General features: G+C 34.2%; 1 protein-coding gene across 2 annotated transcripts in view; it reads right to left on the reverse strand.

Annotated features, from left to right (window-relative positions):
- Positions 1-24,538, reverse strand: part of MAPk-Ak2 (MAP kinase-activated protein kinase 2) — an 85,676-nt gene that overhangs the window by 42,245 nt on the left and 18,893 nt on the right. For both annotated transcript variants that reach the window (XM_085822125.1, XM_085822126.1), the window contains exon 2: positions 18,901-19,040. In XM_085822125.1, the coding sequence (XP_085678251.1) occupies positions 18,901-19,040 (140 nt within the window). The remainder of the gene's footprint in view (positions 1-18,900; positions 19,041-24,538) is intronic.

Genomic DNA, 24,538 nt, shown 5'->3' on the forward strand with positions numbered 1-24,538 from the left:
CAGTCTTGGCCACGGGGGTATAAAATTTATGAACTTGGCGGTTCCCGATGGTCTATGGGGTAAGTTTATACTTACTCTTCATGCGCCAGGAGGTGTTAGTCCCCTCCACAAAGGTATTTGTAGCCAAATAGCAAACTGGATCATTGAGAGTCTGGTCACTGCTGTCCTTGGTATTCCATGTAAAGCCTAAGGAGATGCATCCCGTGTAGTGCTGGCAGGTAGCCTCAATCAACTGCCAGTCATCGCTCCAAGTTGTCATCACCCACTCCATCGTGGTCGCGGACCAGCCGGGACGGTGGTTCTGACAAGTCCGTGTTTAGCTGTGGGTCGGCTAAATGTTGAGCGTTCAGCAGAGAGAGCTGATTAAAATGTTGGATAACTCGGGGATGTGAGACCCTGGGCTCAGCAAGCGTGTCAAAAGTCATCAATGGGTGACTTCTGGCTGTTTGGCCAGTCCCCAAGTGTTCTTAGTTGAACAGGCGGTGGTACAAATACAGTTACAGTTACCTCAGCTGAATGTTGGGTTTGGTCAGTTCCTGGCCCAACTCCAACAGGAATTTATACCACGCAATAAATGCCAATGATTTCAACAAGAAATAAATCAATACAAATACTGTAATGTAGTATACAAAGTGGGCATGATTTTTTTAATGTTTTTTTTTAAACAAACATATTACAGATGTAATTATGTAATGTTTATCATAAACAGATCTGGGACACATATAAAAACCAAAAATAAATCTAAAGGTATAGTTACGGCAGAATCTTCAAAAATCACTCTCTGGGGTCCTTTGAGGAATCTCTTGAGGTTCCGCTTGGTATGTTAAGGGTTAAAACAACATTAGAGAATTCAGCATCTGTGCAACTCTGGCATTGTACACCGTCCAAAACAAACATACATTTGTTATGTGGATACCTGAGTAGTTACATAAATACAATTTGGCGATGTGATGGGTTGCCATATAATTATTTTGGCAACATATTAATATACCTGTAATGATGTAGTATGCAGTCCACTGTTTCCAGTCAGTTTTATATTTCGAATGGGGCCCCTAAAATGCCATTTTTAAATGTGAATAATTAAGAATACAAAAATAAAAATTATTCCATTAATTAATTGAACAGCTTGTAGAGACATTAGGTATTTTTTGGAAGCTGGAAAGATGAAAAATTAGTAATGCATTCACCAGGAATCGAATCGTGGACATCTCAATTATGCGCTGAGCTAACAGACCTCTACACCACAAAGGCGGGAGAAATATCTTATATACTCCCCCTTTTAAAAGGCAACTGGGATTTTTTAGGAAACCCAATTGACAAATTTTGGGTGAGTAGAATTATCATCCAACACCCTTTTAATTTGGGTGCTACTTTAGAGACATTAGGTACTTTTTGGAAGCATGAAAGATGAAAAATTAGCAATGCCTTCGTCAGAAATCGAACCGCGGACCTCTCAATTACGCGCTGAGCATGCAGAACACTACACCACGAAGGCTCACTAAGAAGGCAGGAGAAATACCTTACAAGCTTACTCAATTTTTAATTCCTATAATTTCACAAAACAAAAGCAGGAGTGGCTGAAATTTTTATCAATCGTACAACCCTATTACAGGGTTCGTACAAATTTCTGCACACGGATATTAAGTACATTTAAGGACCATTAATGAAAAAAATTAAGGACCTATAAGCAAATAGGAACAATAAATTCGATGAAAAGTATTATCTATGCCTGAAATTCACTTTCCCTGTTCCTCATCTCGTAATACCATCCTAAAAATAAAATAGATCCCCAGGTAGTATGCATTATTACTAAGCATGAATTAACTAACATAATTATTAATGAGTATGAGAATAAAATAAACTTATGCAATGTATCAAGTAGCATTAAATATTTTCCACTTATAACAGTTGGACATATTTGAAAGAAGATAAGTGATATTTACGTTTTACTAACAGCTTTATGTTGATCTTTTTTATGTCTCATTTTGTCACATACTTGGTCACAGGGCAGTGGAGTTGGAGTCATGGAGTTGGACAGATTTCGGGGTAAAAGGAGTTGGAGCTGGAGTCGCTAAGAACAGGTAGACTTCGACTCCAGTTTTCTTTGGACAGTTTGAATTTGAAATGAAATTAAAATCAATTGAAAAAAATTAATGAAAAGCTGAGCTATTATTTTTATTTATGGTTTGTATACATTAATAAATAGTAATTTTCTAATTCAGAAGTCAAACAACAAAAATCAGCGTTATATTTTCAAATTTTCACAGGACTAGTTTCGATGGTTTCGAAGATAAGAAAGCCTGAACAGGAGATAAGCTAGTGGCACCATCTGTTGATGAAACCAAGAATTACACAATTTCTTTAAAGGCCACAGGCAAAGATGGATTGGAATTATGATCATTAATTAGAACAGAAAGATTTTTTTGAATGTGAAATGCCTCTAGAAAATCCATTCTCCAATGGAAGATGTTTTTTTGAATAATTTTGGCAGCAGAGAAATTGAAAGTGTGATTTTCGGACCAACAATGTTGAGCAACGGAAGACTTCTGTGTTTTCATTTTTTCTAACATATGCCTCATGTTCCTAGATGCAAAATTTTAAGGCTCTCTTAGTTTGGCCAATGTAAATTAAACCACACTGGCAAGGAATCCTATAAATACCCCAGGAATTCATATCTGGAATGGGGTCCTTGAGTATGGAACTCAGAATTTTATTGATGGGAGAATAAACAACACAAAAGTTAAATTTCTGCAAAATATGTGCAACTTTATAGCTAAGTGATGGAAAGAAGAGAATAACAACAGAATTTTTATAATCTCCTAAAACAAGAGTGTGCCTTTTAGTGTGTTGAGATGAAAGTGAAGGACAGATGTGTCTCTGGATTCCCATTTGTATCTTGTTTCTATTGTTAATAAATACTTTTTCATTTGCCTTGTAAACTTTTTTTTGGATCACCCCTCGTATATATGAGGGAGTCGGAGTCGGTCATTTTCCCTACTGACTCCACAGCCTTGCTTGGTCAATCTAGAGATTTAGTAAATAGCAGGTAGATTTTATGTCAAACGGCATAGGCTAAAAATGTGAAGTAAGATCTTAACCAGCATGATTCATAACAAAAGACTGAATGTTGTCACCGCTGCTGCTTGTCTAGACAGAGAGCGGCTGATTAGAACAAACATGAAAGGCCTAATGTAGGCAAGGTTGGCAAGTGTTGAAAGTTAGTTATGCTCTGTTTGATGTTAGTTATGCTCTGTTTGATGTTAGTTATGCTCTGTTTGAGTTAGTGTAGTAGCTTCATGTAGAGTTCCAGGGTTTGTAACCCAGTTAGTATACTTTAAGGTTCCAATAAGCCATTAAAGCAGCAGAGATAATAAGTTGTTTTGTATTATTTTAAATCTCACTAGATGCAAAGAATAAGTTTTACATGAATTTTTACATTTTTGTATTTTCTCTTGTGACCACAGTGAGTATTAATGAAAGGCAATAACTCGCTTTAATATGTAGAGATATTTTTTAAGGGTAAGCAGTTAGTTATAAATAATTAAATTAGGTAGTTTGATAACCTTAGTCATTATGGATTTACATGGCCACTATTAAATTTTATTTTTTAACAATATTTGTAAAAAAAAAAAGCCCTATTAAAATCAAAACCTAATAAAATTTTACAGTTTAAAATACATGTGATTTATGAAGTTGATTCTTAAGCAATATTAGGATAATTACACATTAAAAGCTACAAAACATTTATGTTTTGTAACAACAACACTCAACAAAATATTTATCCGTCATTTTTATTTGAAGCCTTCCCAGACATTTTGGCTAGTTTATATCGATTTCCTTCTCTTTAAGCATCTTTTCTAACAATAAGGGATTTGTCTTAATATAAAAACCAGTGCTCTTGCTAGTTCCTACGTGCTTTATCTCCTAACTTGTCAACCTCTCCACAATACACTTATGAGGGTTTACTTGGTCTGGTAAAAGTTAAATAGCCCCAAACCCCCGACAGACGTGAAGCATATAATCGCTATGGCTGAAAGTAACTACAATATCAGAAAAATGTTTAAATAAATCTCTTAGTTTAAATGAACTTAGAACATAAAGGCATGTTCTGAATGCTAACAAAATCAATTACAGCTCACGATAACATAATTAAACAAGAATAGTCAAATTCAAACTAAAAATGTGGAGTAGTGGTCAAAGATTATACAATTTAATTTTAATTTAATCTGGCTCAGTAACTCTATCATATAAGGAAACAGAAATGGGAAATTATAGTAAAAGCTGAAATCATAATCAATTGGGTAATTTACATAATAATAACTGCACATATCTTTGAAGAATATTTTCCTTTATGTATTCACTTTCTTTCTTCAACACGTTTTCTTTTCATTTTAGAATTTTTGGATTTAATTAAGGATTTCTGTTATTCTAAAAAACACTAAATGCATTTAGAATGTATAGAAAAAGTGGCTAATTTTATTTCTTTAGTGATATGAACATTCAGAAGAAATATGAAATATGTATGGTAAAGGCTAGTTACAGAGCTAATGTGGCAGAATTTTTAGAATTTAGTGACCCACCGAACAACAAAGTCTAGAAATGGTAAAACTTTTAGAATTTACAGCAGGCATTGGAAGCAGAATTTAGAAAGGCACTAGGCAGCAGAATTTACGATTCACAGTGATTGCGTCAGGTGGGAAAATGATTTGTTCCAGCTATGTGTATGATGCATTAAGACATATTAGATGAATCTTTTAAATTAGCAGATTCAATTTCTTTATTAATAGAAAAATTCCTTCCTATAAATGCTGCCTGACCATGTGATAAGATTAGAAGTATTTTTGATATTTTCCATGCTTGTGTCTAGTGAAAAGTAGAGAAAATAAAGGGAAGATAAACATGTTAAGATTCTAGCATCAGAAGTAAAATATTCAAATATTATATTTTCATTGTTCTTCCAGAAGTACTCAAAAAAGTAAGATATTCATTGAAAACTTTCTGCAAAATACATCCATTACGTGTTGAGACCATGGGAACATTTTTCATTTTGTCACATATTTCTCAAATCTTCTAGAATAGTGGGTCTATAAAACTTGCCTTCAAATCCTTCTAAACTTTCCAACCTGCTATGTCTAAAATCCTAAAAAAAAAAAAATATTATCCCTACCAATTCTGTAACAGCAAAAAGCCAGAAATATTTTGGAAAAAAAAAAGGGGGGAGGGAAAAAGTGTAAAATTAATTTTATAGAGAAAACTGATACATATTCTGAGAATTTTGAATATTCTGAGATAATTACATGGGAAAAACTCTTACTAGGAAAAAATTAAAAAAGAAGACATTTTTAATTAATTACATACCTAATTTTGCTTTTGCTAAGAGCTGTTTCATAAATTGTGATAGCATTATACCTTGTTTATTTTTTAGATTCAAAATATTGTATAATAAGTTGCCAAGAGCTCTTTATTAGAAAATTAATAATAAGTTGTTCAGGAGCTCTTTATTAGAAAAAATGAATTTTGAAATGCTTATGTTTCACTTCTTGGTTAGAAAATTGGGTATCCCATCATTTATATTAGAATAAGAAACAAATTATAACTCAGGAAACCATTCAAAAGATAACCAACCATATATGTCAGTGAATCGCCAAAAATATTTCTCCAAAATGCTAATTCACACTCAAAATGGCAGTCGTAAAAACAGACACAAAATTCAGATGATTAAAATTAAGGACCTTCTGCTGATTTTGGCCAAAATTAAGGACTTTTAAGGACCAAAAAATGTAAGGTCTCTTAAGGAACGTATGAACCCTGTATTACAAATATTAGAGGTATCATGCTTAAAAAAAATAATACAATTAAAACAACCAGTTTTAGTAGCTCTACCTAAAAAATAATTAACTACAAAAAGTAGAAGATCTCATACCATATCAATACAACTTTGCCTCATGAATAATTTTTTTTCCCCTTTTTCCTTTTTGGTGTCCAAATAATTGATAAGCATTAAAAATGCTACAGGAAAGTGTTTATGTCTATAAACTGACTGTCACTTTAATTACTATATTTAAAAGAGCTAAATTTAACAACATACACTTTAAATACACTATTATAAATGCTCTCCATATAAAATTAAAAAATCTGATGTGTACAGAATATTAAATTATATGCAATTTTTCCTGCATTCCATTTACACTTATTGCCTCGAATTTTATCACAGGGTTCGTACATATTTCTGCACACATAAATTAAGTACTTTTAAGGACCATTAATGAAAAAAATTAAGGACCTATGAGCAAATTGGAACTGAATAAATTCAATTAAAAATATTATTTATTCAATTTTGTAATGCCATCCTAAAAATAAAATATAGATCCATAAGTAGAATGCATTATTATTAAACATAATTAACATTATTAAGTCTGAAAATAAAATAAATTTTATGAAATTTATCAAGTAGCATTAAATACTTTACACTTATAATAATTGGACATATTTGAAAGAAGATAAGTGACATCTTATTTAAGTTTTACTAACAGTTAGCTTTATGTTCATTTATTTATTTATTTATTTATTATGTCTCACTGTGTCACATACTCACTGAGTCTAGAGGTTTAGTAAATAGTAAGCATATTTTATATCAAGTGGCATAGGTTAAAATGAGAAGCAAGATCATAATCAGCATGATTCATAACAAAAGACTAGCAACTGTCACCACTGCCTAGAGAGAGACCTGCTGATCAGAACAAATCTGAAAGGCTTGATGTAGGCACGGTCGGCAAGTGTTGAAAGTTAGGCTCTGTTTGATGCAGTTAGCGTCATAGCTTTGTGTAGAATTCCAGGGGTTGTAACCCAGTTAATATACTTTCAGGTTCCAATAAGCCATTAAAGCACCAGAGGTGATAAGTTGTTTTTCATTATTTTAAGTCTCACTAGATGCAAAAAAATAGTATGTTTTATATGAATTTTTACTTTTTGTGTTTTATCTTGTGGCCAAGGTAATGGTTAATGAAAGGCAATAACTGGCTTTAATATGTAGAGATATTTTTTTAGGGTAAGCAGTTAGTTATAAGTAATTGAATTATTAGGTATTAGATAACCTTAGTAATTATGGATTTACATGGCCACTATTAAATTTTATTTTTTAACAATATTTGTTAAAAAAGGCCCTATTAAAATCACAATCTAATGAAATTTCACAGTTTCAAATACCTGTAATTTATGAGATAGATTCTAAAATGATATTAGGACAATTACTCATTAAAAGCTAAATATTTATGCGTCTTTTTAATTTGAAGCCTTCCCAGACATTTTGGCTAATTTATAAAATTTCCTTCTCTTTAAGCATCTTTTCTAACAATTAGAAATGTTCCGTCCCATCCTATTGTTGTAACATTCATCTCACTAGAGGGCGCTGCGACGTCCCCGCTTTTAACAGATAGAACTTCTGTAGACCGCGAACAGAGCGGTTGTTCTTTTTGGGCTCCTACGCCATCTCTTTGTAATAGCCATCAGCGCTAGCAAGAGCGTTCAGCTCTGGTCCTTCAGGCCCCTGTGCCTTTCTATTGATGAATAAACCTTTATAATTGATTACAGTCCATTATTCTTTCGACAGATCTCACTCTCTAACATTTGGTTCCTTAACAACCCGGAGAGTGGATTAAAATGACGTTAGCATATCTTAAAAGACAGAGAGCTTCTTTGAAAACGAAAATTACACAAGTAGAAACTTTTATCTGCAATATCCCCTTAGATGCGCCGCCTTCAGCAGTGGAAATAAATATTAAATTGAATTCCACGAGGAAATCCGCTAAAGACTTAGAAGAGCTGCGAAACCAATTTTATCGAGAAGCTAAAGATGAAGAGTTACAAGAAATAGATGAGGATCTAGCAGATATGGACTCGAGAATAGAAAAGAATGAGGTAAGTCTTTTAAACCTCATTTCTTCATTATCAGAATTATTAGATGGTACATTAAATGCAGAGAAAGCGGTTAATACGGCAAGGTCGAAATCAGTCGAAATCCCATTGCTGCAAATACTGTTACCAGAACTTTTCGGTCGTTATGAAGATTTTAATGCATTTAAAACTGCATTTCAAAATCTTATTTCTAATAATCCTCATTTATCAAATTCTCAAAAGGTTTTTTATTTGCGTTCATCCTTAAAAGACAAAGCAAAGTAAATCGAAACAACAGATGACACTTACGAATCTTTGATGAAAGCACTGGAGGAAAGATACAAAAACAAAAGAATTTTAGTAGATACTCATATTCGTAATATTATAAGTTATCCGAAGTTAAAATGGGAATCAGCAAAAGAATTGCGTGATTTGTTAGACTGTTTAAAAAAGAACTTGCATGCACTGAAACTACTCAGCTATGAGCACGACAAATTATCAGACATTTTATTAATAAACATACTTCTCCAAAAATTAGACCTTGAATCACGCAAACAATTCGAGATGTCAGCTAATTCAACTGAAGTTCCAGAGTTAGATGACTTCATTTCCTTCTTAGAAAAAAGAAGTCTGGTCTTAGAAAGTATTTCTAGAAATGTACCGCAAACTAACAAGGTTTTGAATAATGCTCATATTTCCGCAAATTCTTCATTTAATCGTTCTAAAAGTCTTCTAATTAAATCTAACAACGGAAAGGAAGAATGCAGAATATGCCTTTCTAAGCACTCGATATATAAATGTGAAGCGTTCAAAAACGCTACTATTAATGAAAGAATTGATCTTGTTAAGAAGCATAAGCTTTGTTCTAATTGTTTACAACTCTTTCACAAGGTCATTGACTGCAGATGTAAAACCAGCTGCCTCGCTTGTGGGGGTAGGCATCACTCATTACTTCATAATGGTGCCAAGAGAGAACTACCGCAAGGACATAAGGCCTTGTCTCCTATGGCTGAACCATGGACCCAGCCGATGAAGACGGTTTCTTCTTCTCCATCGAAGGGAGCGGATGTGGCAGGTGAAACAACGGGACAGAGATTCGAGTCTTCTCAGTTTCAAAGTTCTCCCGGCCAAAGCTCTTTGATCATTTCTACTGAAACGAAAACTGTCTTACTAAGTACAGCTGTCATTTACATTCGTGATACTGGAAATTGTGCACATCCCGAAGTAGCGGTTTTGGATTCCGCTTCTCAAACAAACTTCATTACTTCATCATGCGCTAATGCATTGGGTTTACAAAAACAGAGAACTTACGCACCGATCTCTGGAATAAACGAAACAATCATAAACATAAAGTCAAAAATAAATGCTAAAATATCAAACAAAAAACACACATCTGAATGGAATTTGGATTTTTTTCATTGTCCCCAAAATTACGGATATCACTCCTTCAAAACCCCTAATGATTTCGAATAGTGTTATTCCAAAAAACATAAAATTGGCTGATCCTCAATTTTTTAAACCTAAAAAAATAGACTTGTTAATAGGTGCCGAACTACTTTTTGAAATTTTAGAGACGGGAAAAATTCAATCCGAAGATAACGGACTGCTTTTCCATGAAACAGTTTTTGGATACATAGTTTCAGGTGCATTAGAAACTAAAGGTATTGTATCACCAAAGCAATACTGTTATCTAACAACAAGTCTAGAGTCTTTAAATGGAACGATGAAACAATTTTGGTAGGTGGAAAGCATAGAAGGTTATAAAACCCCGCCTAGTAAGGAACTGCAATACTGCGAAGAACATTATGCAAAAACCCACAGCAGAAAATTGGATGGACGTTATGTAGTAAAGATGCCTGTAAAAACTGATGAAAAAATATAACTCTTGGAAGTTCTAAGGAAATTGCGTCAAAAGTCTTGGATAACTTATGGAATCGTTTGGAACGCCAACCACAAATGAAGAAGCTGTATACTGAATTTATGAGAGAATACGAACAGCTAAATCACATGATGGAAATTGAAACTGAAACTGAGGCTGCCTATTACTTACCTCACCATGGGGTTTATAAACCGGAAAAGAGTAGCACTAAACTTCGGGTGGTTTTTAACGCTAGCTGTAAAACAACAAATGGACGTTCATTAAATGACATTTTACTAAAGGGTGGCACAATCCAAGATGATTTATTTTCAATTATGCTGCATTTTAGAAAGCATGTATATGCATTTACTGCGGACAACGAAAAGATGTATCGCCAAATTGAAATCGATCCTTCTCAACTTGATCTCCAAAGAATTCTGTGGAAGACGGGCACAAATGAACTTAGCAAATGTCATGCGCTTAAGACTGTAATGTATGGAACCGTGTGTGCTCCCTATTTGGCAACCAAAATCTTACATCAAATAGCTTATGATGAGACGGAAAGCTTCCCTATTGCGTCTTCTGTTACTTTAACTGACTTTTACATGGATGACATCCTTTCTGGAGGATCAGAACTAAGTCAGGTAAGAAAATTGTATTCCAAGTTGACAATGATGTTACAACAAGGACAGATAAATTTGCACAAATGGTGTTTTAATAAACCAGAACTCTACACTGATATCTCTACGAAGCAGAACTATGCTCTTTTTTTCCAGGATGATAAAAGAACTGTCAAGGCTTTAGGTATCGAATGGAATACAACAAATGATTCCTTTTCCTATAAAGTCACCATCAGTTCCCATCTTACTTATACGAAAAGGGAAGTCTTATCAGATATCGCCCGCATATACGATCCTTTAGGCTTAATTGGCCCAGTAATCACAAGAGCTAAAACCTTTATGCAATCGTTACGGCTTATTAACATTGACTGGCATGAGCATCTTCCTGAACATTTAGCTAAGCAATGGACACATTTTGTCTCTACACTTACCGAAATCGAGAAGCTTCGTATTTCTAGACGGGCTGTGAACCCGAATACTACAATTGTGCTCCATGATTTTGCTGACGCTTGTGAAACAGCATTTGGAGCGGTTCTGTACCTTCAATCAATATCTAACGAGCAGTGCTCTACTGAACTGTTGTGTAGTAAATCCAGAGTGTCAGCATTAAAGAAAATCTCTGTACCGAGACTCGAACTGTGTGCGTGTCTCCTTCTAGCTCAACTGGTGAAGAAGGCTCTCTCCGCACTGAAATTAGATATCAGTAAAGTATTCCTGTGGTCAGACTCAACGATCGCATTAGCCTGGATTGCCACATCGCCTCAAGCACTCAAAACGTTTGTAGGCAATTGAGTAACAAAAAGACAAAATCTCACGGAAAATTTTATTTGGAGACATGTTTCCTCAAAGGACAATCCGGCTTTAATTTCTCGAGGTCTGAATCCAGAAGAAATAGCATCAAATAACATGTGGTGGCACGGACCATCATTTCTATTTAAGGAAGTATGTGTACCTATGATTAAGACATTTGTGAGCCCTGCAGATGACCAATATTTTACTGAACTGAAAACTCCTGTGACTACGACTTTAGCTATGTCCACAAGTAGTGATGTTAAATGAACTTATGAACAGGACTAATAATTATAAGAAACTCATTAGAATTTTAAGTTTTTAAGTTTTTTTAGATTTATTTACAATGCCGGAAATTCCAAACATAAATGCCAGGGTCCCCTGGATTTAGAAGAACACGTCGAAGCTTGAGATACACTCATTCAAGTTTCGCAGGTACAGTATTTCCCTGAAGAGCTCCCGGCTCAAAAAGAGGTCTACCGGTCTCCAACAAGAGTAAGTTAAAAATCTCTTAATCCCTTCTTGGATAAGAAAGGTTTAATACGTGTAGGAGGCCGTTTAAGTAGCTCCAACTTGAATTACAATCAAAAATATCCCATCATCCTCCCCCCAGACAGTAGATTCACGAAGCTCATAATGGAATACTTCCACAAAAGAGATTTACATGTAGGGTCGCAGTCTCTTTTACATAGTGTACGTCAACAGTTTTGGCCTATCAATGGTCGCAACTTATCCAGGAAGGTAGTTCATGAATGCGTAACTTGCTATAAAATGCATCCCACTGCAGTGACTCAATTAATGGGTAATCTTCCGTCTCAAAGAGTATCACCAAGCCCGCTATTTACCAATACGGGCATTGACCTTTGCGGTCCTTTTCAAATCGAATACAAGGGGCAGAGAAAGGGCATTTTGCAAAGGATTTATATTTGTATTTTTGTCTGTCTTGCTACTAAAGCTGTTCATTTCAAATTTCTGACAGACCTTACTTCTGAGTCTTTGATTGCTGGCTTAAAAAGATTTTTTGCCCGACGGGGTAAGAGTTCAGCAATTTTTTCAGACAATGCAACGAATTTTGTAGGTGCACATTCTGAATTACAATGGTTGCAAAAGTTGGTAACACAATCAGAATTTGGAGACTATTTAGCTTCAGAAGACATTGTTTGGAAGTTTCTTCCACCTAGAGCCCCTAATTTTGGAGGTCTCTGGGAGGCCGGCGTTAAATCGTTTAAACACCATCTGAAACGAACTGTTGGTAATGCTAAGCTTACACTAGAAGAGTTTCTGACTGTTTCTATTCAAATAGAGGGAATTTTGAATTCCCGTCTTTTTAACTCTATTGTCCTCTGAAGTTACAGATTATGAAATCTCACGCCTGGGCATTTTCTGATTGGACGCCCATTAAATGCCATGGCAGAACCTGATGTATTACATCTGAAAGAAAATAGGCTGTCTCGTTGGCAAAAAACTACTAAGATGGTTCAGTCAATTTGGAAAAGGTGGCATCGAGACTACTTTAACCACTTGCAACAGCACAATAAATGGCAGTTTGCCAAGATAAACGCAAACCCTGGCACCCTTGCTTTACTCAAGGAAGATAATTTGCCTCCTTGTAAATGGGCTACATGTCGTATACAGGAAGTTAGAACCAGACCTGATGGAAAGGTCAGAGTAGTTATACTTAGAACTCCTACCAGCACATTCAAAAGGTGCATATCCAAAATATGTCTGCTACCTATTGAATATTAATACGTATGTTTATTTGATGAACCTCATTAATGTAGAATCATGTTATATTAGATAGTATCATTTTCTGTAACTGTATAAATGTTTATGCTATTTTTATTATATTATATCCCAGAATTCACTATGTCATAATGGATATTCTCATTTTAATAGTATTATATTATACTTTATTATGTTATAAGTCTTATGTTGTACTGAAATATAAATATTTCAACGCGGGGCGGCATGTTCCGTCCCATCCTATTGTTGTAACATTCATCTCACTAGAGGGCGCTGCGACATCCCCGCTTTTAATAGATAGAACTTCTGTAGACCGCGAACAGAGCGGTTGTTCTTTTTGGGCTCCTACGCCATCTCTTTGTAATAGCCATCAGCGCTAGCAAGAGCGTTCAGCTCTGATCCTTCAGGCCCCTGTGCTTTTCCATTGATGAATAAACCTTTATAATTGATTACAGTCCATTATTCTTTCGACAGATCTCACTCTCTAACAAGAAATTTGTCTGAATATGCAAAAGAATGTCCTCACTACTTTCCGTGTGTTTTATCTCCTAACCTGTCAACCTCTCCCCAATGTACCTATGAGGGTTTATTTGATCTGGTAAAAGTTAAATAGTCCAAAAAACTTTGGCAGATGTGAAGCATATTATCGGTATGCCTGAAAGTAACTACATAGTCAGACAAAGGTCTAAATAAGCTTCTTATTTAAAAAGTACTTAGAACATAGAGGCGTGTTCTTATGCTAACAAAATCAATTACAGCTCGTGAATTAAACAAGAAGAGTCAAATTGAAACTAAAAATATCGACTAGTTGTCGAAGCCTATACAACTTAATTTAATTTTAAGCTGGCCCAGTAACTCTATCGTCATAACAAACTCAAATGTCGGCAGTAGTAATGCAAAGACAAATAATTTCAAATTATCACAGCTTGCAGGAACTAATGCAGGGACCAAGTGGAGGTCAGAAACACTCGTCTTACACTCCAAAAACCTCAGTTTAAAAACTGTCTAAGTCATTTGCATTTTGGTGAGGAAATAGAAATGGGAAATTATAGTAATGGAAATGGGAAATTATGTAAACAATTGGGCAATTTACATAATAATAACTGTACATATTTTGAGGAATAATTTTCTTTCTCTTTATGTTTTCAGTTTCTTTCTTCCACGTTTCCTTTTCATTTTAGAATTTCTGGATTTAATTAAAGATTTGTGTTATTCTAAATAAACTAAACGCATTTAGAATGTATAGAAAAAGCTGCTAATTTTATTTTAGTAATATGAAAATTCAGAAGAAATATGAAATATATATGATAAGGTCTGGTTACAGAACTGATATTGCATAAGTTTTAGAATTTAGTGACACACTGAGCAACAAAATCTAGAAATGGCAAAACTTTTAGAATTTAGAACAGGCATTGGAAGCAGAATTTAGAAAGGCACTAGGCAGCAGAATTTAAGATCCACAGAGAATTCACACTGCATCAGGTGGGAAAATGCGTAGTGCCAGCCATGTGTATGATGCATTAAGACATATTAGATGAATCTTTTAAATTGTCAGTTTTCAATTTCTTTATTAGTAAAAAAATTTCTTTCTATAATGCCTGTCCATACAATAAGATTAGAATCAATTTTGATATTATCCATGCTTCCCATACAGCACAATTAGTTGCTATGACCTCTCAAACGTTGCATTTTCTTCACATTACATTTGTGACCACGGTACAATGTCACAGAAATGTCACTTTGTGATGTGGATGTGAATATCGTACGGATGTCACATACATGTTGCAGCAAATGTTTAATGTGATGACAAGAAATTAGCAGTCTTCCCCACCCTGACCTTGCTCACGAAATCAGTGGTGTAACTAGAACTCTTGGGCCTCTATATAAAACATTTTCTTGAGGGCCCCTAAAATATTTATACTATTAAAAAAAAAAGAAAGAAAGAAAGAAAGAAAGAAACAGAAAAAAAAAAAAAAAGTGGAAAGAAAAGAAAAAAAAACCTGAAAGGATTTGGTTTTAGATTTTAAAGGTTAACCAAAAAGGTTTGTTTAGGTTTTTTACACTCTCACGGGGCAATTTTCCCTGAAGCACAATTATTTTTGTTTCAGCATTTTGCATTGGTTCACTATGAATGTCTCACTCACTTTTCAAATTGTCGCCCCAAAATATTATCGCCCTGTATTATATTTAAAGAAATTATATAATGAAGAATCTGCATAAATGCATGTATGTTTCTCGCATTGTGATAAAACAATGGTACATAGAGCCATCCAATTTTGAATAACGTAATCCTACTGCAAATTTTTCCACTCAAATATAGGCTTCTGGAAGCCCAATTTTAGAATTTGTATTATTATCTATTTTATATTTTGTAAAAGTTTAACAAATTTTTGATTAACAAACTCAATGATTTAAAAGCCAGCAACGGCAATACTCTACGGGGAGGAACCTTTTTATCTCCAGCGCGCAGAACTATGTATTGGAAATTCATAAGATATGCTCATTTAAAAATTATTTTGCGATATTGCTGTTGAACTGAATTTTATGGTTTAAGTGCAAAGAACATGATATTTAATAAATAAAGATACCAGAAAAGGCAGATTTTTTAGGTGCACAAAACAAAGTTTACTTTTGGTTTCACTCGGCAAAAAGAAATTCAAGCTGCAGATTTAATTGCCATTTTGCTAAGTTTAAAATGTAAAACAAATATACAACAAACAATCAAACTTTTTTGTTTTTACCATAGCCAATTTGTAAAACAAATATGGCTGCTATGGTAAAAAAAAAACTAGGCTTGTAAAAATTGTTGATAATTCTACAACTATTGCATGTAGATTAACTAGAGGCATAAAAACCTTAACCGAAAGATAAGAAAAACACAACTCAACCATTTTTAAAGCAAAAAATTCACATTTACCAACATATAAGAATAAAAAACTGAATCGAGTAACAGAGTACATATACAGAGTATTTCAAAAAGAATATACGTACAGTGGTACCTCGACATATGAGTTTAATTCATTCCGTAACCTTGCCCATATGACAAATTGCTCGTATCCCAAAGCAATTTTCCCCACTAAAATTTATTGACATGCCATTAATCCATTCCAGCTCCCAAAACACCACCTCAGTTGTTTTTGTTAAGTGTTTTTGAATAAGAAAAATGTATTTACAAGGAGAAACATTTATTTATAAATACATATTCTATAAAAAAAATAATTAAAAGAAAAAGTGAAGTGCTTACGGAAGCGCTTAATTTTTGTCACTGGTCTTTGCTTTATTCCATCACGCTTTGCTCATTTTCACTTGCAGATCATTTAAAAAAACTGTTCAAGGGGGTTTGTTTCTTCCTCCCTTTCAGGATATTGCGGAAATGAGTTAAGCAAGTTTCGTTGAACAACTCCGATGCACGACCAGTTACAACTTTTTCGGGGTGATTTTTATCCACGAACTCTACAACTTTCTCTCCCATTCCCAAGATCTCCTTTATATGTCTTATAGGGGTAACCTCCTCCATCTAAGGCTCCTCTTCAAAACCAATTTTTCGTTGAACCTCCGTATGCTGCTGCAAATGTAGATCACGTAATTCCTCGGTTGTCAGCTCCTGAGACTGTTCCTCAACGAGTTCGTTCACATCTCTCTCATCCACATCCAGACCCATGGATTTTCCCAGAGAACAAGCTCCTCTACCACTGACACTTTGGGTTCCAATCCTTCAACAGCCCTTTCAGCTACAGCCTCAGGCCACAGTTTCTTCCATGCAGAGGTTAAGGTCCTCATTGTAACACTCAGCCAGATCTGATCAATAATTCTTAGGCATATCACGATGTTAAAGTGGTCCTTCCAGAACTCGTATTTCAAATCTTGCTCTCATCTCAAAGCAAAATATCGCTCGCCCGGCGGCTTGTATCTGAAAACACTCGTATATTAGGGCACTCGTACATCGAATTGCCACTGTATTATAAAGTGTTATTTTGTCCAAACAATTGATCACTGCGCCTCGGCTCGGTTATCGGTGAAGCAAATACATGGTCTAGTTTATATTAATAGCCGCTAGATGTCAGTTGTCTTCTGTTTTGCAAGGTAACCGTCACATGTTTAAACTGGCTACTCCGCAGCAGAAATTATTTTGTGTTCTCGAGTTTGCGAAGTGCAATTACGTGATTACGGTGCAAATACATTTCAAGTTGAGGTACCAAAGCGATCCTTCAAATGGATGGAACATTCGCAGATGGTATCGACAGTTTGTAAATACAGGATGTGTATGTAAAGGAAAGAGTCCTGGCCGCCCTCATGTTCCCGACGAAAATATTGCACAAATTCAAACCGCTTTCCAACATAGTCCTTCAAAATCAACTCGACGTGCCAGTCGTGCGTTACAACTGCCTACAACAACAATTTGGCATGTTTTGAGACATTGGTTGATTATGGAGCCGTACCAGTTACATTTGTTACAGGCTCTGCATCCTGATGACAAATGCAATCATGTGGCATTTTGTAACGAGATTATTGATACTATTGACAATGATAACACTTTCGCACAATGCATCGTGTTCAGTGATGAAGCGAATTTTTATGTTAATAGTCATGTAAACAAACACTATGTTCGAATTTGGGGCCTACAGAATCCAGATGTAGCCACTGAACATGTACGAGATTCGCCCAAAATCAATGTGTTTTGTGAGATATCCTGATCATCTGTTTACGGCCCATTCTTCTTTGATGCAAACACGGTTAACGGTCAGCAGTATCTCACTATGTTAAAAAACCGGTTGTTTCCGAGGCTGCACGAAGGCAACTTCACTTTGCAACAAGACTAGCCCCCCCCCTTAATGGTGCTGGCAAGTGTGTGATTATTTGAATGAAACTCTACCAAACTGTTGGATTGGTCGTCAAGGAGCTGGTAACTTAGCATGTCTCTGCTGGCCTCCAAGGTCACCGAATTTGACACCCTGAGACTTCTTCCTATGGGGTTTCCTTAAAGATAACATTTATGTACCACCACTCCCACAGAACTTGGAAGAGGTGAAGAACTGGATCCGTACTATCATAACATCAGTGACTACGGACATGCTTGCCCGAGTATGGGAGGAATTTGAGTATCAATGTGATATTGTTCGTGTCGCTGATGGAGGACATAATCAACATCTGTAATCTGAACTTGAGAGGTTTGTATATATGTGTGTAAAGTTTGATATTGATATATCATACAGTTTAATAAATATATGCATTCGAAATACGTATATTCTTTTTGAAACACGCTGTATTTACATACTTTTGGTAAGGCTGATTGCAACCAAAAATGGAGGTTCACAACTATATGTTACAACAGTCCTATATACAAAATTTCAACGCTCTGTGGCTACTCATTTTTGAGTTATGCGAGATACATACATTCGTACATCTCTTCTGAATTCATTTTAAATCAGTTTCATAATTTGTTTGGGTAAAAAGATTTATTCTGTCCTTATGTACAGATGTCACACAAAGATATCATTAAATTACATTCGATAGCAATCAAAATGGATAGTTTCATTGAAATATGAACCCCATAATTTTTCGGGATTGCAATACTTCCTTTACTTTGTACAAAAGTAAAAAAAAAAAAAGTTATTAAAACATACACAAAAAAATTAAAATATAATAAACAAATAAATATTACTAAAATTACAAAAATTCTCTTAGAAATTAAGAGCAATTCATTAAAAAAAAGGGAATAAAAATAGAAAAATACATTCATTACTGCAACTATTAACCCCGTGAGTGACATGACTGTCTTTACCTGGTCATAAGATTTTTTGTCTATTGATACATATCAGCTTACAATTAAAAACTATTTTGCTTGTGCATTTTCTTAAATGAAGTAAATATCATCTTAATGAGGAAAAGATTATGAAGTGAGCACATTCAAAGCTGTATGCTAATTAGATAGTTAAATTACTATTTAATTAAATTTTTTTACTGCAACAGTAACGGCAATTTAAACATGATACCTACCACTCCATGACTACTAATAAGCACTTGTAGCCACCATACATATTTTCATAAACATCAATTATGTTAACAATATGTCGACAATTACTAGCTCTCCAATGTAACTCTACTTCTCTTCTTGCCTTTGAAGAATCTCGTAAAACCTGATTAGGTAAGAAAATAATTACAATTGCATTAGTTCTTCAAATGTAAGAAAGCATCAAAACAGTTTAGTAGAAAAGATTTATAACACAAAATATAGCATACCTTGTTTAATTTGACAACAATATTAGAAAATGTTAAATCAAATTCATATATAAACTTTCAATACTTTATTCAAATTATCGAAATTAATTGTGAGCTTATGATGTCATAATATATCTGCAAGGAAATTTAAACAATGACAGTTTGCTTTTGCTTAACACAGAAATCAAACAAATCAGCAGAATAACTCTTAGAACAAATACTGTAAAAATTCATGCATTAAAGATGCATACAAAATAATTGTACAGCATGCAATAAGTCTTTCAAAACCTTGTGTTATGCAAAATTACCACAGAAGCTTAAGCAATAGATAAAGAATCACATTTTCTTGTTTCATTTTGTATATTCACTATTTGTCCTCTTAAGATTTATATATGTTTTCATTATTTTGAGGTTATGTGTGTGTACGTGTGCATATATGCATGGGTGGTAAATTCTGGTGATGTAAATTGAACTAAAACTCCAGCCAATAATAATTTTACAGTAATATTAACTATCCAATCAAAATGCTTTGAGAATCAAAACTAACTCAGTTTGACTTAAGATTTCACCCTGAACATTACACACTTTCGAATTTGCAGGTACTCAATATCCATCAATAGGGCTGTCCTCTTGAGCTAAACTATGTGTTCTCTGCACTGGTGCTCCAGGGTGCCTAAGCAGTTGCTTGAAGAGGCCTCCGCTCCTTGCATAAGGTAACTGGCCTTTGAGAACTGCACTAATACATTCCACAATAAAAAACGAAGTATAATAATATAAAAAAATTACACACTAATAAAATGAGAGCCTGACTTAATTATCTTACATGAAGAAGGTAAAAGAAACAGAATAGAGGTAATTACAGACCTCTGTTTAGGAACCAGTACTCCCTCATATATAACTATACTTAACACATCCATAAATTTTAACATGCATTTACCATAATTTCATATTACTTATCTGTACTAATTTCACTTATTTTTTACATCTACTTTATATTTAGAATAACTATAAAATTCATATTCAAAATTTTCAACAAAATTTCAAAAATATAAAAACTTATCTTAATAGCCTTACCTAAAAATAATTAAAAATCTAGAAATTCTTTACTTGCTTTACTAAATTATTAGAATTCAAATTTCTAATATTATTAAATTATATTTCTTTATATCACAGTGTTCATTTTCAATGTCCAATTTATTAAGGAAAAAAATATCAGCTCCCAATGTAGATTCAGTTACACAAAAGCAGAAGCAAAAATAATTTTCTGGCATCTACTTAAAGTGTAAATTTAATGCCATAACTGTGAATTTATTCACATAAGAGACAGATCAAGATATGCAGTTCAATGACCTTGAAAGCACTGGAATGATTAGAAATGCTAGCACTCGGAAAACATTGTCATTTTACTGTAAACAAATGCTGAATTAATTTCGAAAGACCTGCACTAGATTTCATCTTTAAGCACTCGCAGCAAATCTATGATTCGATTTTTTTTTTCACATTTTTATATTGCTTTTGAATTACGTTGCACTTATTAAATCACTGCATACGCTGGATTAAATTCCAAAGCTTGGATTTTTGACTTTAAATACACTTGTTTTGGAAGGATTCGGTGTAGTTGACTTGCTGATACCAGGTTGCGCACGTAGATTGATGGAGCCGTACATATATTGAAGATACAGGCATTAATTAACTACTTTGTTTTCACAGTTGTAGCCACAATTTGAATAACACTTCTGTGAAGAACAGGCACACTTTGATGATGTAACGGCATTGAAGAGATATTACTATGTACTGTACTTCCCCTGGATACTTTTCCATCTTAGCACCAGATTCTGAAAATTTTTTAAAAAATACTCAAGTGATTTTTCCCTTTTTGAATGCACAATTTTAAAATGCATTCATCCACATACAGTTTTTATCTTTTCTTCTTCAGGTCAGCTATCAGGCACCTTTAGTTAGGAATAAGCATTTTGTGCCAATTTGCCCACAGAAGTTTTTGCTCTTGCCAGGGAATTATTTCACTGATAGTCTGTTCCAGCTATTTAGAGCTCACCAGATCTACACAGTTGATAATGAATGCCCCATTCTCAAATCTGCAGGATAAGAAGATAGGGGCAAAGGCCATATTGTTTTTTCCAACTTTATTCATTATCAGAAATTCAAGGTCAACAGCCTATTCCTCCCATAAACGTTTTTCAGGATGTCCCTCAATGAGTTGAGCCATCTTGACTACCATAAGAGCCTCCTTGGAGGTATAACCTTCAGATCAAGCTCTTTTGGCAGTCCCCGGGGCTGTATTCTGCTCCACTCTTTGAGACTGCCTTTTTTCACCTTTCCCTTTTGGTTTTTTCAACCCAAGTACCTTTGGCAATTTGATTTTGCTTTTATCTAGAGAGGTTGTCATGCTTTTAATAGCTTCCTGTCCTTCTCCAGATGTTGATTGAGTAACCTGAGTAGAGGTCATTTCTACCTCACTCCATGAAGGATTCATTTCTCCTCCTTTACACTGTTAGCAGAAGGTATGATGAGTAAATTCGGTAGAGGTCATTTCTACTTCAACTGATGATTCACTTCTGCTCCTCTGCTTGATTTCAAATTCCCCTGGGTTTCCTTGTTTTGAGAAAAAATGTCTACCTCAAAGGTTTTAACTGCAAAAGCAGAATTTTTAGTTATAAAAAAAAGGAACACCCACTATTACCTGTTGTTGGGTAAGGCAAAATACTCTATAAATTGCCAGACATTCTAGAGGCTCCGTTAAGACACTATAACCACAGTGTCATTCACCCTAGGCACCGGTCATTTAATATTAGGGTTACGAGAGGGAGTTCACAGTTTCTTACTTATTACTCAAAGCTATTTCGTCAGGACATCTGGCTATGCACCAACTACCGACACCGCTGTCAGCCACTCAAGCCCCAGGGTCACTTCCCATCTTACTCACAAAGACAAACCCACTTGTGAAGGTCATGCCATACCTTTCCCTTCCAACTGTTGAACTGTAATGTGAGCCTAATTCAAGAACTAATGAATCACAGCAAAGTAAACATAAACTCAAATCCAGTGTACAATTTTGCCAAGTCAGCTGCACATTCACCTTCTCTAACTAGTTACAGATGATTTCAGAACTAAGGAGCAGCAGAGACAACAAAACAAAAAAATGGATGGGATTCAAATTACAAAGATGAAGAAATGGATATCTTATTATATAGTATAATGATAACACTTCTGTGCATTCTTATTGGAATTTAGGTTTCTGTTAAAGAAATAATACTGTGGTTTACCTGTAATTTATCAATGATTACTTTTCATTTTTTATGTTCTTACTGTAACTGCATCCTTTGGAAATTAAATTACTTACACAATTTTCTCCTCCCACTTTTCAGATAGAAAAATTAGCAATAAAAGGGAGGGAAATATGACATATTGTATGTACTGTTTTGAATATTAAAGTACTTTTTTTCAGCATATATCAGTCAACCTGTTGTTTTGATAAAAATGACTATCAATAATATAAATATACTCGTTTACTTACAAATGTAAATTATTGCTCATAACTTATAATTGTATATGAATAGCATGAATGTAGGATAACTATGAAATTAAATTACTTGACTAATATTGTTATCTGAAGTATTCAAAGAATTTTACAAACTATGAATGATACAAATAGTATTGTAGCTTTGTATAGAGTTCCTGCAGTTGAAATTCAGTTAATATACTTCAAGGTTCCAATAAGCCACTAAAGCACTAGAGGTGATAAGTTGTTTTGCATTATTTTAAGTCTCACGGGATGAAAAAAATAAGTTTTACATTAATTTTTACATTTTCGTATCGAATCTTGTGACCACAGTAAGGATTAAAGAAAGGCAATAACTTGCTTTAATTCAGAGATAATTTTTAAGGGTAAGCAGTTAGTTATAAATAAGTAAATTAGATAGTTATATACCCTTAGTCATTATAGATTTTTATGACCACTATTAAATTTTATTAATTTTTTTTAAATATTTGTTAAAAAGCACTATTAAAACCACAATTTAATAACACTTTACTGTTAAAAAGCATATAATTTATGACATTGATTCTTAAATGATATCAGGAAAATTACATATTAAAAGCTACAAAACAATTAGATTTTTAGCAACAACACTCAACAAAATATTAATGCATCTTTTTAACTTAAAAGATTTCCCAGACATTTTGGGGAGTTTATATAAATTTCCTTTCCTTTAAACATCTTTTCTAAAATTAGAAATCTGTTTCAGTATGCAAACCAATGTTCCCACTAGTTTCAGCTAGCCTTATCTCTTTATCTTTCTATATGGGAATATTTCTGTGTGGACTTTTTTCCTGTGAGCATTATTCCTGTCGGCTTTTTTCCTGTGGCATTTCTCCTAGAACCCTTTTTTTTAACCCCCACACGTGCAGAAATTCATCACACGAACTGATTAGTGTTAGCAGTAAAAGTATCAATTACTGTCAAAACTCTGCCCTTTGGGAGTTTTCAAGAAGGTATATGTTAGCATTTCGAAAGTGATCCGTCTTGTAACAGTAATTGTTCACTTTAGTCAGATTATGTTACCAAATTAAAATTTTGTGAAAACTGCAAACCAAGACATTAAAAGAAAAGAATTTTAAATGTTTATTTTTTTTTCTGTTCATAGACCTCCATTTTTATGTATGTATGTATATGTGTGTGCACGTGTTTATATATTTATTAAAATTTTTATGAACAATCTATATGAATTTTACAGAACTAGTTTACAACGAGAGAAAAAAAACTATGTAGAACTAAAATTACCGTATTTGACGGCATATAAGACGCACTTTTTTCCCTAAATTTGGTCTCTGAAAAGTTACCTGTGTCTTATACGTGAAGGACACAGATTAACTTTCACTACTGAATGCTACTTTTAGCCTTTCTACATCTGCCATAATTATTTTGCGCATGCGTTAAATATCTGTCGCCAAAACGCGCCAAAGCTCGAAGCTGATGTCGAAGTTCGAACAGGTTTGACGGTCACATTACGTCTATGGAGCCTTTCCTTCTTTACTAGACTTTCTTTGACTCAGCCGACACACGTGTTGGTATTGGTGCTACTCTGTATAAATGTGTCGGTATCGGTGCTTAAAACTATTTGTTTAAAAAAAATACCCTGGGAAATATGACTACAGGAAACAAGAGATTAAGCTATACAATTCAGTATAAACTAGGAGTGTTAAACTACGCCAAAGTGCATGGAAACAAAACAGCAGCAAAGCATTTCGGTCCACCACCTACCGAAAAAATGATACGTACTTGGCAACTGCAGAAAGATCAAATGAAGACTGCTAAAAAACAAAAACATAACCTTCAATGCCCAGCTCCATCTTGGCCTGAACTTGAAAATGCCGTAAAAATGCAGGTGATAGATAA

The sequence above is a fragment of the Stegodyphus dumicola genome, chromosome 8, assembly GCF_044657685.1.
Source record: "Stegodyphus dumicola isolate Sdum_Otavi_A_Nest chromosome 8, ASM4465768v1".
Lineage (NCBI taxonomy): Eukaryota > Metazoa > Arthropoda > Arachnida > Araneae > Eresidae > Stegodyphus > Stegodyphus dumicola.